This window comes from Dama dama, chromosome 12 (assembly GCF_033118175.1).
Source record: "Dama dama isolate Ldn47 chromosome 12, ASM3311817v1, whole genome shotgun sequence".
Taxonomy (NCBI): domain Eukaryota; kingdom Metazoa; phylum Chordata; class Mammalia; order Artiodactyla; family Cervidae; genus Dama; species Dama dama.
The window spans coordinates 40,677,729-40,692,637 of record NC_083692.1 but is presented as its reverse complement, the minus strand read 5'-3'; the positions used below and the strand labels follow the sequence as shown (position 1 = coordinate 40,692,637).

At 38.9% G+C, this 14,909-nt stretch overlaps 1 protein-coding gene across 3 annotated transcripts in view; it reads right to left on the bottom strand.

Annotated features, from left to right (window-relative positions):
* Positions 1-486: 486 nt before the first annotated feature.
* SLC12A1 (solute carrier family 12 member 1) overlaps positions 487-14,909 on the bottom strand; it is an 86,008-nt gene continuing 71,585 nt past the window's right edge. For all 3 annotated transcript variants that reach the window (XM_061157082.1, XM_061157081.1, XM_061157080.1), the window contains exons 21-26: positions 14,021-14,152; positions 13,674-13,785; positions 10,464-10,550; positions 3,660-3,795; positions 2,017-2,084; positions 487-764 (exon numbers count right to left, since the gene is read on the bottom strand). In XM_061157082.1, coding sequence (XP_061013065.1) covers positions 629-764; positions 2,017-2,084; positions 3,660-3,795; positions 10,464-10,550; positions 13,674-13,785; positions 14,021-14,152 — 671 coding nt within the window. In that variant the 3' untranslated portion in view covers positions 487-628. The remainder of the gene's footprint in view (positions 765-2,016; positions 2,085-3,659; positions 3,796-10,463; positions 10,551-13,673; positions 13,786-14,020; positions 14,153-14,909) is intronic.

Genomic DNA, 14,909 nt, shown 5'->3' with positions numbered 1-14,909 from the left:
TTGCTCAGATCACTCTCAGTATATAATCTGTTACATTAAATTACCTTACTTAGGTTACTGTTTTAAACACTGTGGAGACTCAGGTTACCTCTTAAAGTTTTTAGTTATTGATTTTCAAATCTTCTTTGTGAGTGTAAGCTTCTCAGAAGACCAAGTATAATCATGTTTCCTGCCCAGTTGGTCTTTTCCTTTGATGACCACCCATGGTTACTATATCAGTCTGTCAATAAGCGTTTAATGAGAAACTGCTGTGGGGCTGAGGCCACTACCAGGCCCTAGAAGCAAACCAAAGGTTAGGTGTGCCTGGAAAAGCTTACGATAAATCGAGTTTTCATGGGCATAATAAGCCAGCATATGTTTGCTTAATTTTCATGTTTTTAAATAGCATTGACAAGATGTTTTTCTAGGGGTAGCATTGGCTTTGACACCCCCTTAAACTGATCAAAAAAAATAGTTCCTATTAAGTAATAATTTGAAAATGGCAGAATTTACTTGGAAGCCTATAGGATAGTCTTCTAGGTTTGAATATCCACAGATCACATTTACAACATAAGGTACTGGAACTTGTTTCCTAATTATTCATCCATTAAATTAAAATGTATTCTAATCCTTTAAGGATAAAGATCTTTTAAGAGTAAAATGTCAGGACATTTTTGTGATTTCCCCTAACTAGTAAGACAGGAGGGAGGTTCTTCGTGAGGATTTCCAACCAAGCCATGTACAACCAATCTGATATAGATCCTTTTCTTGCCACTGGAAGGCTCCTGACAGCATGGAAGAAAAGTAAAGAACAAACATGACAATTAGTACCAACAGTAACATCATTAGCTATCTGAACTATATAATAACAAGTAGCCTAAACCTTATATATGCCTCCTCCACAAAATGAAAGCACTGAAATTATTTTGAATATAGATGTTAAACTGAGATATTTCTCAGATAATACAATTATTTACAAACCAGAAACATAGACTTGGACACTGTAATAGAATAGAAAGTGTGGAAGTGAAAAGTGAAAGTGTTAGTCGCTCAGTCATGTCCAACTCTTTGCCACCCTGTGGACTGTAGCCTGCTATACTCCTCTGTCCATGGAATTCTTCAGGCAAGAATACTGTAGTGGGTTGCCATTCCCTTCTCCAGGGGATATTCCCGATTCAGGGATCAAACCTGGGTCTCCTGCATTGCAGGCAGATTCTTTACCATCTGAGCCACCAGGGAAGCCCATTAGAATAGAGGCAAAGCATAAATAGATTTTCACTCTTTAAATAGAAAATGTGATCAACCAATACCTTTCCCCGTTTTTCTGAGGGGAAAATTATTTTTCCTAATAGTTTAAAGCTCTTATTATATTTGGGAGAAATAGCTACTTGGGCTCTATCACTCAACTCAGGAGACCAGTCTATCTCTTAGATGAATAGTCTTCCAGTGTAGACCTTGCTTGAAGACATACTTACCCTTGTACCTAGGAGTTAGATAATGAGGTATAAATGTGAAATTGCTGGCTTTCATGTTTAGCAATGAATCTCTAGATAAGCATTCATATTTCCAGCAGGTATACCCCTAATATTTGTGGGGTGGAGGACAAAGATGGAATTGGAAAAGCTCACTCTTTTTTCTCCTGCCCTGGCTTCTTCCCACATGGTAAGGAGCCTTGAGAACATGCCATGGACTCCACACCTCAGGAGCAGCTATCTAGGGAAGGGGCCTGTGAACCTTGGCCAACTCTGGGCTTAATTGGCAGGGAATTCCAGGGTCAGGTTCCTAGAGTGAGGTCTAGACAGAAAATGAGGGTTCTAGGTGGGCATGTGTCGAGGCCCTTTCGGTGGGACATGTCTGGAGCAAAGTCCATATGGAGCCCTCTAAAGCCCGTGGGCCCCAATTTCTTAGAATGGTATTTATTTTCCCACATGTTCCAAATTTAACTTTCCACCTGAATAGTTTTGAGCTTTTATGTTGATTAACCCACGTACCTGAGATTTCTCTGTAACAGTCTTAAATGTCTGCAATGATACTTACAGGACTATGAGATTAGCAGCTCTTGAGTGCTCCTGTAAGAGTTCGTTCAGTCGAACTTGGCGGTAACTCTGTGGACAACATTCAGATTTTGTTGAGGGCAGTTTCCCAGAATTATGAATGAGAATTTATCTTTTTTCCTCTAATTATAGACAAGTAGGAAAGCCTCATTAAAAAAAAAAACACCTTTTCGTTCAGGTTTGGAAACCTACAGTGTTTTAGAAACTCATGGAAAATATTAGAAATATAAAGAATAAGACCATTGTGCTATGTTGTTAAGTTGCTAAGTCATGTCCAACTCTTTGTGACCCCATGGACTGCAGCATGCCAGGCTCCTCTGTTCATGGGATTTCCCAGGCAAGAATTCTGGAGTGGGTTGCCATTTCCTTCTCCAAGGGATCTTCCCGACCCAGGGATTGAACCTGTGTCTCCTGCTTTGGCAGGTGGATTCTTTGCCACTGAGCCACCTGGGAAACCCCATTGAAGTATAGTGGCTTATTAAATTCTAGAAGAAAAAGACAAGCAAGCAACATGGATAACAGTAAAAAGATGAGAATGGCCAGTGCTGGGGAACAGGTTTGCAGTGGAAGAAACCTAACCTAATCTTGATACTAATTTGGTATGCTAAGAACATAGATTATACCCTAGTCTAATCTTTCTTTAAACTCTTTGATTTTTACCAGCACGGGAGACTGGTTTCAATGAAAGAGTCACCAAAAGACTCATTTGGAAAAATAACTACATTAACTATTTTGCAGTGATGAGAATAATATTTATTATTACATTTCACTGGTTTCAGAAGCCAAGGCTTAGATAAGTGATTTGTTCAATTATATGAAAAGCTTTTGTTAGAACCAGGCACTTTGTCGCTCAAAGTTTATGATTCTTAGCTCAGTATTTTTTCTACTAAATTTGAAAGGCTTTTAATATCTCCTGCTCTAATCTATTCCAACTTCAGCTCCTAATATGGCTTATTTAAATTTTGTAATTTAGAGCTTCTTGAGGCCCTTTTCTTTGAATGTCTAATCTAATTCAGATGGTAGTCCTTCTGCCTTAGTCTTCTGTCCTTGCCCTCTTCATCATCCTCACTGTTGCAACTCCATTCAGTTCAACCCAGAGGCAGGTAACTTCCATCTTGCTGGGTTCTCTAGAAAAGCTCACCATTTCACATCCATCCTACAAGATGTTCCAGATCCAACTTGCATATTCATTGTTCCAGTTACAGATTTTCTCAGATCCCAATGTTAGTTTTTCTAGCTAATTTTATAAGGTTAATATTCTTTATTGTGTCAAACTGTGAGCAATCTATATTTACTTTGCATATGTATTGACTGAAATTATTTTAGTCTGATGGGTCTGTCTCCTTTTCTATAAAGTTAAATTGGAAAGAAGACTTCAGAATATGTATCAATAGCCTGTTTTCAACTTAAAAAACTTGATTTTATACTAAAAAATGAAAGCAGTTTTCTAAATCCTCACTTTCAATAACAGGATTGAAAAAGGACTTGAAATATGCAGAAACCCTAGATCGTGAATAAATGAAATTCTATAATAGATACATTACTTCTTGATCTTTAAATCAACTACTGTTTTCCTTTTCAGCTAGTTAGATAGCAAAGTAAAGATTAAGGAAGAAAAGTCCTTACCTTTTCCTTGACTGCTTCCAGTTCTGCATCTGTAATTTTCCACGGAGTTTCTCTCTTTAATTTCTCAGCAGTTGTTAAATCTTTGCAGCTTTCATGGAGACGATATGGTTCAATCATTTCTTCAAAGACTTTCCAGCTGAAATTGGAATTATAAAAGAGGCCTCACAGTGGGAAACTAACTCATTATTTCACAGATACTCCAGGTGTGACTAGGTATGCTGGCTGCAGAATCAGAGCTGAATGTCATGCAAATCTTCTAAGAATTATCTTTGCAGGAGACTGTGAGTAAAACCATGGCTATCACAGTGCTTCCCTACCCAAGGAAAGACCTTAAGGGGTATGAGGCCTTGATAGCCTACTAGGTATTATTACTAAATCCTCAATATAAACACACAAACACATAGATGGTAATTACTCTGCAATTACATGTTCTACATAGTATAGTCAAAGGCACAGTTTTAACGTAGACATGTTAGCCCATAAATGAGTTTCCATTTGCTTATTTTACAGGTTCTATGGGAGATGTTCATGAATTAATGTAGGAGATGAACCAGCATCCCTGAGAGTTGGATAGGGTTGCCCTCCTCACCTTTAGCCCACATGGCAGCTCCCGCCTTATGGCAGGAGGCTGTGGGTAGGTTGGAGAATAGTAAGTGAGTGAGTTTAATGGCTATAGAACAATCTGAATGTTTGCCGTAAATAATGCTGCCTTTGTCCTTTTGCTGTCTGATGTTGCTGCCTGAGATGTTCAAATGGCTATTGTTCAGGTGCATATTAGAGGAAAGAACAAAAATCAATAACATTTTAAAATCTGAGGCCATTTTAGAGCAATTAAGAAAAAATCATTGACTAGAAAATTAGGAGCAGTATCTCAGAACTGTAGAACATTTTAAAAATTGCTGAAAAATCTCATTCTTGTCTGTCATAAGAATCTCATAAGATTTATTTTTAACATGATAGCACAAAACAAAACGTAATTTATAGGAGTAGTTGTCTTCCCTATGCTACTATAAGATGATCTCAAATATAAATAGTTTCCTTTTGTTTTATATATCATGGCTTACTTAAAACTTAATAACTTTGGAATGAATGATAACTAGGATTGATGTGCTTTTAGGTTAAGGAATTAAAGCATGAAGCAATGATTTCAGTTTCCCAGATGGTGCAAGTGGTAAAGAACCTGCCTGCCAAGGCAGAGATGTAACAGACATGGGTTTGATCCCTGGATTGGGAAGATCCCCTGGAGGAGGGCATGGCAACCCACTCCAGTATTCTTGCCTGGAGAATCCCATGGACAGAGGAGCCTGGAGGGCTTCAATCCACAGGGTCACAAAGAGTCAGACATGACTAAAGTGACTTAGCACAATGATTTCAGTGGCCTCATCAGTTTTCCTGATTTAGGACTTGCAGATGAAAGTACAGAGATTACTAAGGAGTAGTTTGTTCCTACCAGTGTGCTGCTGTTAACAGATTGAAGAGATACTTAATGCAGTAGATTTCTGATGCTTTGACTTTTCAGAATGGTAGACAATGACTGGGAAGGAATAAGACTGATATGCCCAATTATTCTTTCAAGCATGCAATACTTTCATCTGCTATTCCTCCCAACATTGCTGTGCTTTTAGAGACCTTGGTGGTTATCAGTGCAGAGGTGCTGGCCTAGGAGAGAAGAGCCTGGGTTCTTGCTCCCATTCTTCCGTTGTCCTCCTTGACCTAGATAACCTTGCCTATAACAGGGGTAACAATGGCTGCTCAGAGCTGGTGTGAGACTGATGCGAGTGTTAGTATGATGATTTGGATGACCATGCTCTGAAAAGTATGCAGTGCCCTGTAAAAGCAAGATATTCATTTTACTCAACAACCACAGGACTGAGGTTAGCAGTTGACGGTTTCTCTGTTTAAGCTTTACATACAATTATTTTGATCAGGGATAAGAGTTTTATTTGCATCTCAGTCCAGGTGCTTATTGGAAAGAGCACTTCAAAAATAGTTTCCTAAGAAATGGAAAGTGGAATAAAGATTGTTTGCTTGTCCTCCCAGGCAGCCATACTATGTTTCACCATTGTAGTTTGGATGGGAATGACTCTATCCTCAATATCAGCCGGTCAGCACAATTCTATCCCTTTTGCCAGCCAGATTGGCTAAATTGGGCACATAAGCCAGGCAAGCTTGATCTAGCATTTCACTGACCATAATGAGTGGCTCATAGCTTGGTGGTCCAAAGGTCGTTTTAGATTTCTATTTTGATTCTCTATTAAATCTGGTCATTCTTATTGTTTCAGTTGTTATTTAGTTGCTAAATTGTATTCAACTGTTTTGCGACTCCATGAACTGTAGCCTGCCAGGCTCCTCTGTCCATAGGATTTTCCAGGCAAGAATACTGGAGTGGGTTGCCATTTCCTTCTCCAGGGGATCTTCCTGACCCAGGGATCAAACCTGAGTCTCTTGAACCTCCTCCATTGGCAGGCGGATTCTTTACCACTGAGAAACTAGGGAAGCCCATGATCATTCTTATTATATCTTAAAATTGATTCTAGAATAGTTTAAGTATTCAGTTCAGTTCAGTTCAGTCACTCAGTCATGTTCGACTTAAATATAAGTGAGAATTAATTCAATTAAAAAAATTTACTTATAGCTTTCCTGCCTTTCCCATCCTTGTTCCTCATAATAAGGTTAAACTGCATAAAAATTTCCCCTAAAATTCATATAAAATTTCTTCTCGCACATTAATGTATTTGTTGTTTTTGTGATCACACTAGCATATTTAAGCTAAATTATCTAGTTAATTGCTTCCAGTTTCTCTTTGATTTCTGTTTAATGATTGCTATCTTTTTGGCCTATGACTTTTAATTCAGTCTATACAATAAAAAAAGAAATTTAACCACAAGAGCTTTTCAGTTTCCCCTGGCCCAACTGTTTTCTCATTAACTTAGCTTTTTACTCCCTTTCACCCTTTAGTTCAGTTCAGTCGCTCAGTCGTGTCCAACTCTGCGACCCCATGAATTGCAGCACGCCAGGCCTCCCTGTCCATCACCATCTCCCAGAGTTTACTCAAACTCGTGTCCATCGAGTCGGTGATGCCATCCAGCCATCTCATCCTCTGTCGTCCCCTTCTCCTCCTGCCCCCAATCCCTCCCAGCATCAGGGTCTTTTCCAATTAGTCAACTCTTCGCATGAGGTGGCCAAAGTATTGGAGTTTCAGCTTCAGCATCAGTCCTTCCAATGAACACCCAGGACTGATCTCCTTTAGGATGGACTGGTTGGATCTCCTTGCAGTCCAAGGGACTCTCAAGAGTCTTTTCCAACACCACAGTTCAAAAGCATCAATTCTTCGGTGCTCAGCTTTCTTCACAGTCCAACTCTCACATCCATACATGACCAGTGGAAAAACCATAGCCTTCATTAGACGGACCTTGTTGGCAAAGTAATGTCTCTGCTTTTTAATATGCTATCTAGGTTGGTCATAACTTTCCTTCCAAGGGGTAAGTCCAGTCACCATCTGCAGTGATTTTGGAACCCCCAAAAATAAAGTCTGACACTATTTCACCTTCTATTTGCCATGAAGTGATGGGATCAGATGCCATGATCTCAGTTATCTGACTGTTGAGTTTTAAGCCAACTTTTTCACTCTCCTCTTTCACTGTCATCAAGAGGCTTTTTAGTTCCTCTTCACTTTCTGCCATATTTATAGATAACGTTTCTATGATAGAATGTCTCCATCAAGATATACTCATGTTTTATGAGTAGCTGAAAGATCTGTTAAAGGCAGTTGAAGGACATTTAACATTAGCCTCCAACATGGAAACCATTGATGGTGAACTATTTCTAACATTGTGTGAAAATGGGTGATCAAGGAAGAACAGCAGTCAGGAGATGGTTGTTAATGGTAGACCAGGGCTGTCTGTCCATAAGGCCCCTGTGAAAGCTGAAGTTGAGCCAGCATTGTAAGCTTTGGGCTCTAGGCCTGGGGTTGCATCAGGCCCCTGAAGAGTTCTATTTCTCTTATTAAACCACTCAGAGGATTTGCCTTTTAAAAATTATCACAAAGATTCCAGGTGTGGTCAAGTGTGAAAGTGTTAGTCACTCAGTCATGTCCAATTCTTTGCAACCCCGTCAACTATACTCGCCAGGCTCCTCTGGCCATGGAATTCTCCAGGCAAGAATACTGGAGTGTGTATCCATTCCTTTCTCCAGGGGATCTTACCGACCCAGGGATGGAACCTGCGTCTCCTGCATTGCAGATGGATTCTTTACCATCTGAGTCACCAGGGAAGTGGTCATTTGTGAGATTTACTGAATGACCATTTTCTGTTCTAAAATTTATCTTCAAATACGGGAAAAGGCATTGCCAGCATCAGACATGTGGCTGTTTTATGAAGTAACATGGCATCAGTTACAGCAGAAACTGAAAAGAGAAGGATGGCACTTCTAGCACACCTCTTCTTGGTGGCTTTCTGTCTTCATATCAGGATACATTAACTGCAGTTATTCTGGTAAGAATTTTTTTTTCCTTGCATCTTCAAGACCTTGAAATATCACAGAGAAAATCTCCAGAACTGTGAAAATGAATTAATTTTTTTCCTGAGAAAGGGAAATAGATCTCTTCATTGTAGGATGCAGAGCATATGTAAGAAACACCAAGTCAGAATGGTATCTAAAGTCAAATTTAGATACCAGGACAAAAGTACAAATACCTTGGTCCTTTGTTTCTTATGACTATGCATAGAGTTTTCTCCTTGAGAAGAGGAAACCATGGAATAAAGGTCAGGGGTACGAAGATGAAGAGCGTCTAGGCTGTGAGGGACACCCAAAGAAGGAAGAGACATGGTTAGTGATGCATCAACACCCTCAGTGATAGAATAGAAAGGATGGGTATACAGGTGACCATGGCTGCTGGGCAGAGACTAGTACAAAACAGAGGGAAGGATACAGAGACTCGGGGAGAGAAAATCATATTGATGGGTAAAGAGGCAAAGGATATAGAAACAATTTAACCAGCAAGCACAGACAGTCCTTAGCTGTTGCTAAGACAAATAACAGCAAGAAGAATTCAGTTACAAGAAGCAAGTGACTGATCTGTGGCCAGCACTGAGCCAGGGCTTATAGAGAATCCCAATTCAGTAGGGGACACTGTAACTATGCTCTTGTTGTTCTTCAGTTGCTAAGTCATGTCCGATTCTTTGTGACCTCCATGGACTGCAGCATGTCCTTCATTATCTCCAGAGTTTGCTCAAACTCATGTCCATTGAGTTGGTGATGCTGTCTAACCATCTCATCCTCTGTTGCCCCCTTCTCCTCCTCAACTATGCTGTAGACAACAGTAAATGGTCCTGTACTGGCAGACAGCTGGCAGGCTGTTGTCTGGTGCTAAGTGGCACATACTGGGGAATCATTGTACCTGCTGTGTTATGGAAGAGAATGTGTTTCCTCCAATTAGAGATATAAGATGAGCCCGTTTGATCGCATCACTGTAAGTGCCAAGGGGCAATGACTTAGGAATTAAAATTCTTCAAATGAAATGTGCAAGGCTACCAGAGGTTACTGCATGACAACTTAGTTCATATAAAAATGTTAATTCCATTTACCAAGGAGAATAATAAATCTGTTTTTAATTTTTCTTAACTTTATAACTGTAAAAATATAGGAATGAAAGGCATTGGTGGTATTTATGATATAAGGAAATATTACATCATAATAATCCAGATCAACCCTGTCAATTCTAGCTTTCTTATTGCAGTTGAGACATTTTGTAAAGCTGTTTTAACTGACCCATAGCCTTAGAGGAATCATGAATACCCTCAAATGACGTGATGTTCAAGGTTTCCATTTGGTCAATAAGAATGCATCTTAAATATGGATAATATTCAGTTAGTTACTAAGTTCATCTGGGATAACAATGAATCAGAAGAAGGATAGAGCAAGAAGGTTTGAGGAATGTGGAGTTGCAACTCATCAAGAACTACAGGAGGAAGGAGAAATGGTATTCAACAGAAATGAGAAGAGGTCTAAGAGTCTAGCAAGGACCTATGCCATACTGAGACCTTTGTGTCTCCTGTTCTCACCCTTGGAGAACCCATGCCACACCAAATCAAGTGTACTAAACTGCATACAGATGCAACACTAAACATGATTTTGAACTGTAAACTATTGAAAATATTTTATAATTGTGAAGTCATTGCTCTAAATATTTTAATTTACAATCAGTTGTAATTTCCAGACAATCTTCTTACACCTCTGGAAACTTCTATGAAGATCTGACCTACAAATTGTTTTCAAATATGATGGACTTAACAAATTTAAAAAATAATGAGGTTAAAATGATGCTGTTTTGAAGGCATTTAAACAATTATTTCAATTTTTTTTTTCATTTTAACATTTTGAAACCAATACCTTTCCTTGCCAGGCTTCAGATAGTTTAAGAAATCCCCTTTGGGGGCTCTCATAGGCTTCCCATTCAGGATGCCCCACCAGTAACTTTAAATAATGTAAACTTACCCTGACTGCTCAGGTCAGAATTTTCTGAGCACTGTTGCCACCATAGAAAGCATAATGTGAAAGGCAATTCTAAAATGCTAACTAAACAATGTTTCCGCAGTTCTTCTCAAGCTCATCATCACCTTAAAAACTTTACCTTCCGTTAGAACCTGATAGCTCTGTGTCATGATTATTTAAAATCCCCTTTTATGACATCGTATCAGGAAGTCACAGCAGTAAACCCGTAACGTTTTAACCTTCTAATAATCAACACAAAGGGGGAGAGAGTTTACCATGGATAAACAGTGGATATTTTTAAATATTTCATACCTTTCTTTGTTTGGCTTAATGTTGATGTCACCAATGACATGGATGTCTGCAAATTTTATCCTAAATTTGCTCAGAAGGGAAGCCATTCTGAAAATACAAGACAGAAACGCTTCATCATTGAATATTTAACTATTTCCAATCAAAGAGTTTTGTGTTTAAGACATCAAAAGCAATCATGTCTTATTTCAGCTTAGTTTTTGGACAAAGGCTTTGGTTAGTATTTGATTTCCATTGTAGTACTTGATGAAAATGGATAAATGTGGACCAAATTATTCCACCAAAGGCAAAGAGAAATTTCTGTAGGTGCAGTCACTGGAAACAGCAAACCCAGCTCTGCATTCATGTTTCAGAGAAAATGTTGTGGCACTGTCCACTCTTCCTTATCATTTGGGAAAAAGAGAACAAGTCTCAATCCTTATTGATGATTGCTGATAATGTCTGTAGAGTTACTGACAATCTACTGACAAACCAATAATTATTATATATTATATCATTGTAGATTAAAAGTTTTCCCCCTAGCAACTGAACGTTCTGATATAATTTCAAAGTTACAAAACATTATAAAAGTAGTGCAAAGAAAGCTCAGATTCACCAGTTGCTTATGTTTTGCCCCATTTGATTTGTCATTTTCTTTTTCTCTGTCTACATCTGTCTATATCTTATTTGCTTGCTGGCTTTCTATGTCCTACCTATTAGCCATTTTAAAGTAAGTTGCACATATCAGTCCCCTTTACCTCTAAGTACTGCAGTTAATATTTCCTAAGAGCAAGGACATTCTCTTTTATAAACAGAGTACAGTTTCTGAAATCAAGAAATTTAACATGGATGCCCTGCTACTATCTTATCCACCAACCATTTTCAAATTTCATCACTTGTATCAATAAGGTACTGGAGGCTTTAAGAAAATATAAATTATTGTAGACCTCATGTTAGTTTCCATTTTAGTATAATTTTCTTTAAGAGGAATTAGATATATATAATAATATGCAGGTCAGGAAGCAACAGTTAGAACTGGACGTGGAACAACAGAATGGTTCCAAATAGGAAAAGGAGTACGTCAAGGCTGTATATTGTCACCCTGCTTATTTAACTTATATGCAGAGTACATCATGAGAAATGCTGGGCTGGAAGAAGCACAAGCTAGAATCAAGATTGCCGGGAAAAATGTCAATAACCTCAGATATGCAGATGACACCACCCTTATGGCAGAAAGTAAGAAACTAGAAAGCCTCTTGATAAAAGTGAAAGAGGAGAGTGAAAAAGTTGGCTTAAAGCTCAACATTCAGAAAACTAAGATCATGGCATCTGGTCCCATCACTTCATGGCAAATAGATAGGGAAACAGTGGAAACAGTGTCAGACTTTATTTTTTGGGGCTCCAAAATCACTGCAGATGGTAACTGCAGCCATGAAATTAAAAGACACTTACTCCTTGGAAGGAAAGTTATGACCAACCTAGATAGCATATTAAAAAGCAAGACATTACTTTGCCAACAAGGTCTGTCTAATCAAGGCTATGGTTTTTCCAGTGGTCATGTATGGATGTGAGAGTTGGACTGTGAAGAAAGCTGAGCGTCGAAGAATCGATGCTTTTGAACTGTGGTGTTGGAGAAGACTCTTGAGAGTCCATTGGACTGCAAGGAGATCCAACTAGTCCATTCTAAAGGAGATGAGTCCTGGGTGTTCATTGGAAGGACTGATGCTGAAGCTGAAACTCCAATACTTTGGCCACTTCATGCGAAGAGTTGACTAATTGGAAAAGACCCTGATGCTGGGAGGGATTGGGGGCAGGAGGAGAAGGGGATGACAGAGAATGAGATGGTTCGATGGCATCACCGACTCAATGGACACGAGTTTGAGCAAACTCTGGGAGTTGATGATGGACAGGGAGGCCTGGTGTGCTGCAATTCATGGGGTTGCAAAGAGTTGGACACGACTGAGTGACTGAACTGAACTGAACTGAACTGAACTGAATAACTTTCTAAGAAGGGGGAGACAATGTGAAAAAATGACTAAGAGCTGATGAATTGATGCTTTTGAACTGTGGTGTTGGAGAAGACTCTTGAGAGCCCCTTGAACTGCAAGGAGATTTAACCAGACCACCTTAAAGGAAATCAGTTCTGAATATTCATTGGAAGGACTGATGCTAAAGCTGAAGTGCCAATACTTTGGCCACCTGATGCAAAGAGCTGACTCATTGGAAAAGACCCTGATGCTGGGACAGATTGAAGGCAGGAGGAGAAGGGGATGACAGAGGATGAGATGACTGGATGGCATCACCGACTTGATGGACATGAGTTTGAGCAAGCTCTATGAGTTGGTGATGGACAGGGAAGCCTGGCGCACTGCAGTCCATGGGGTCGCAGAGTCAGACACAACTGAGCGACTGAACTGAAGAGCCAGTCATTATTTTGTGACTTCTGAAAGTAGCCATTCCAGAAAGGGCTAGGACTTAGGCATGCCATGAGGAACTATGGGCTGCCAAAAGTCATTCTCCAGATTTCCTCCAGAGATCTCTGGATGCACCACACTCTTGGCATGCTTGTTGCTCTCACAACTAGAGATCAACTCTCCATGACTAAATAAATAAGAAAGGAACAGACTTAGCACCATGGGACTTGGCTTATTTATTCATTTTAATCAGAAGATTTACCAACAGTCACCCATTTAAACACTTTCAAACTACAAGTGAGAAACTGGGGGACCCAGATAGGTACAGTAACTGTTGCAAAGTCCTGCATCTTGTCAGTGGCAGAGCTGGGGCTTGGACAGGGTGCCGTCTCTCTGTTTTCTTCTAAGTGTGCTAGGCTAGAGGGACTGCCTCGAATTAACAGGTTTGAATCTCCCAGAAGAAACTGGACAGAATTTGGACACAGATGCCTTCAGGCTCTTCCTTTCTTGGATGCATTTACTAGTCAGAACAAAATAAACATTATACAAGATAATGATGCTCTCACTGAAGACTTGAGATGGGCTTCCATGCCAAATGCTTATTGAAAGCATTTGTGGAAGGGGATAAAAGGACTTGAAGACAATGATTAGGAAAATTACTCAGATAATTTATTGACAGAAACCAAGCAAGCCTAAGGGCTAGTGTGGTGACTTTTTGCCTTTAAATTTATTGTGCCTCAAAGACACTTAAAGTTTTTCAAAAGTAAAGCATTCAAGCAACAAACATCCAAAATGCTTCAACAAGTGATAAATTACTTACGCAATTTTTTCTTCTTCAATGCGATTGATCTTCCCTCCAACATAGATTCTTAATTTACAGTCTTTCCATTTTTTTCTGAGAGTCAAGATATAGGGGATAAGGAGTGTTAACCCTGAAAAAAAGAGTAAATTATGACAGAAAGGATGAGCATATCCAATTGAAAGGAAATGAATAACTTTATATCTGTATTCATTCCCACACTCATAGCTCCTAAATAATTTAAATCTTTAGAGAACACGGAAATGTTATTCTTTAACTGATACCGTTTTCATATATCTCCCCATGCAGTTTCTTAAATTTATCAACAAGAAATTCTGCTCTCTAGTGTATATTCTGGAATTTTTTACCTCCATCATCAAACAACCACCAAACATCAATTGTGCCTTTTCCCTGCTTCTTTTTAAATTGGGTGCTGGCTTCCACCAGTTTCTGGTTGAACTCCCCAACGTGCATTGACTGGATTGTGTTAATGCCGCTATCTGTAACGAAAGAGAAAGTAGTACATTCATTTGTCTTTTGAGGAAAGAAACAAAATAACTTGCCAATAAATCTATTCAGGAAAATAGAAGAAGGGTCATGACTTTGTGTTTTTTATACTTTTGGAAAAATAGTGAGCCCTATTCTCCACAAAAGAAAAGATAAAGGTCAAATCCCACAATAATTTAGATCACCTTCCATAGTTCAGAAAAATTTGATATTGATCTTATGATTACAGTTTTTATTTAGAGTAGTGAATTTTTTCAGATCCTTAGTAATCTGTCTCAGGGCAGAATTATTATTTAGACATGTAGCAATGCTAAATTATCTGATACAAAACCCCAAATATCCTCATTTTCCTAAATTTCATATATAACTCAGGTTACAATATCAGATGTACTTAAAAATATTAATAGAACATGTAGTTACTGGTTTTCTGGAGATAACCAAAAGAATCAGAAGTATTCCTTCACTAGACAATATGTTCATTTGAGCACAATTTTGGTATGAATTCCAGAAATGTCTGGATTATAAAGGTTGCCAGGGACCTTGAGCATCTCAACTCTCCATGACCCTTTGGTCCTAACATAGGCCTGGCTTACTCTTCTGCTTTCTTTTCCTGGCATCTTGTGAGTCTAAGGTAAAGCCTCTTGAGCTATTTGAATCTCCACGAATAAGATGAAGCAGCCAGGAAATATGGATTAAAATTACCTCTTCTTGAGTTACAGTTAAGGGTGTACATAAAGTACTTACAAATGT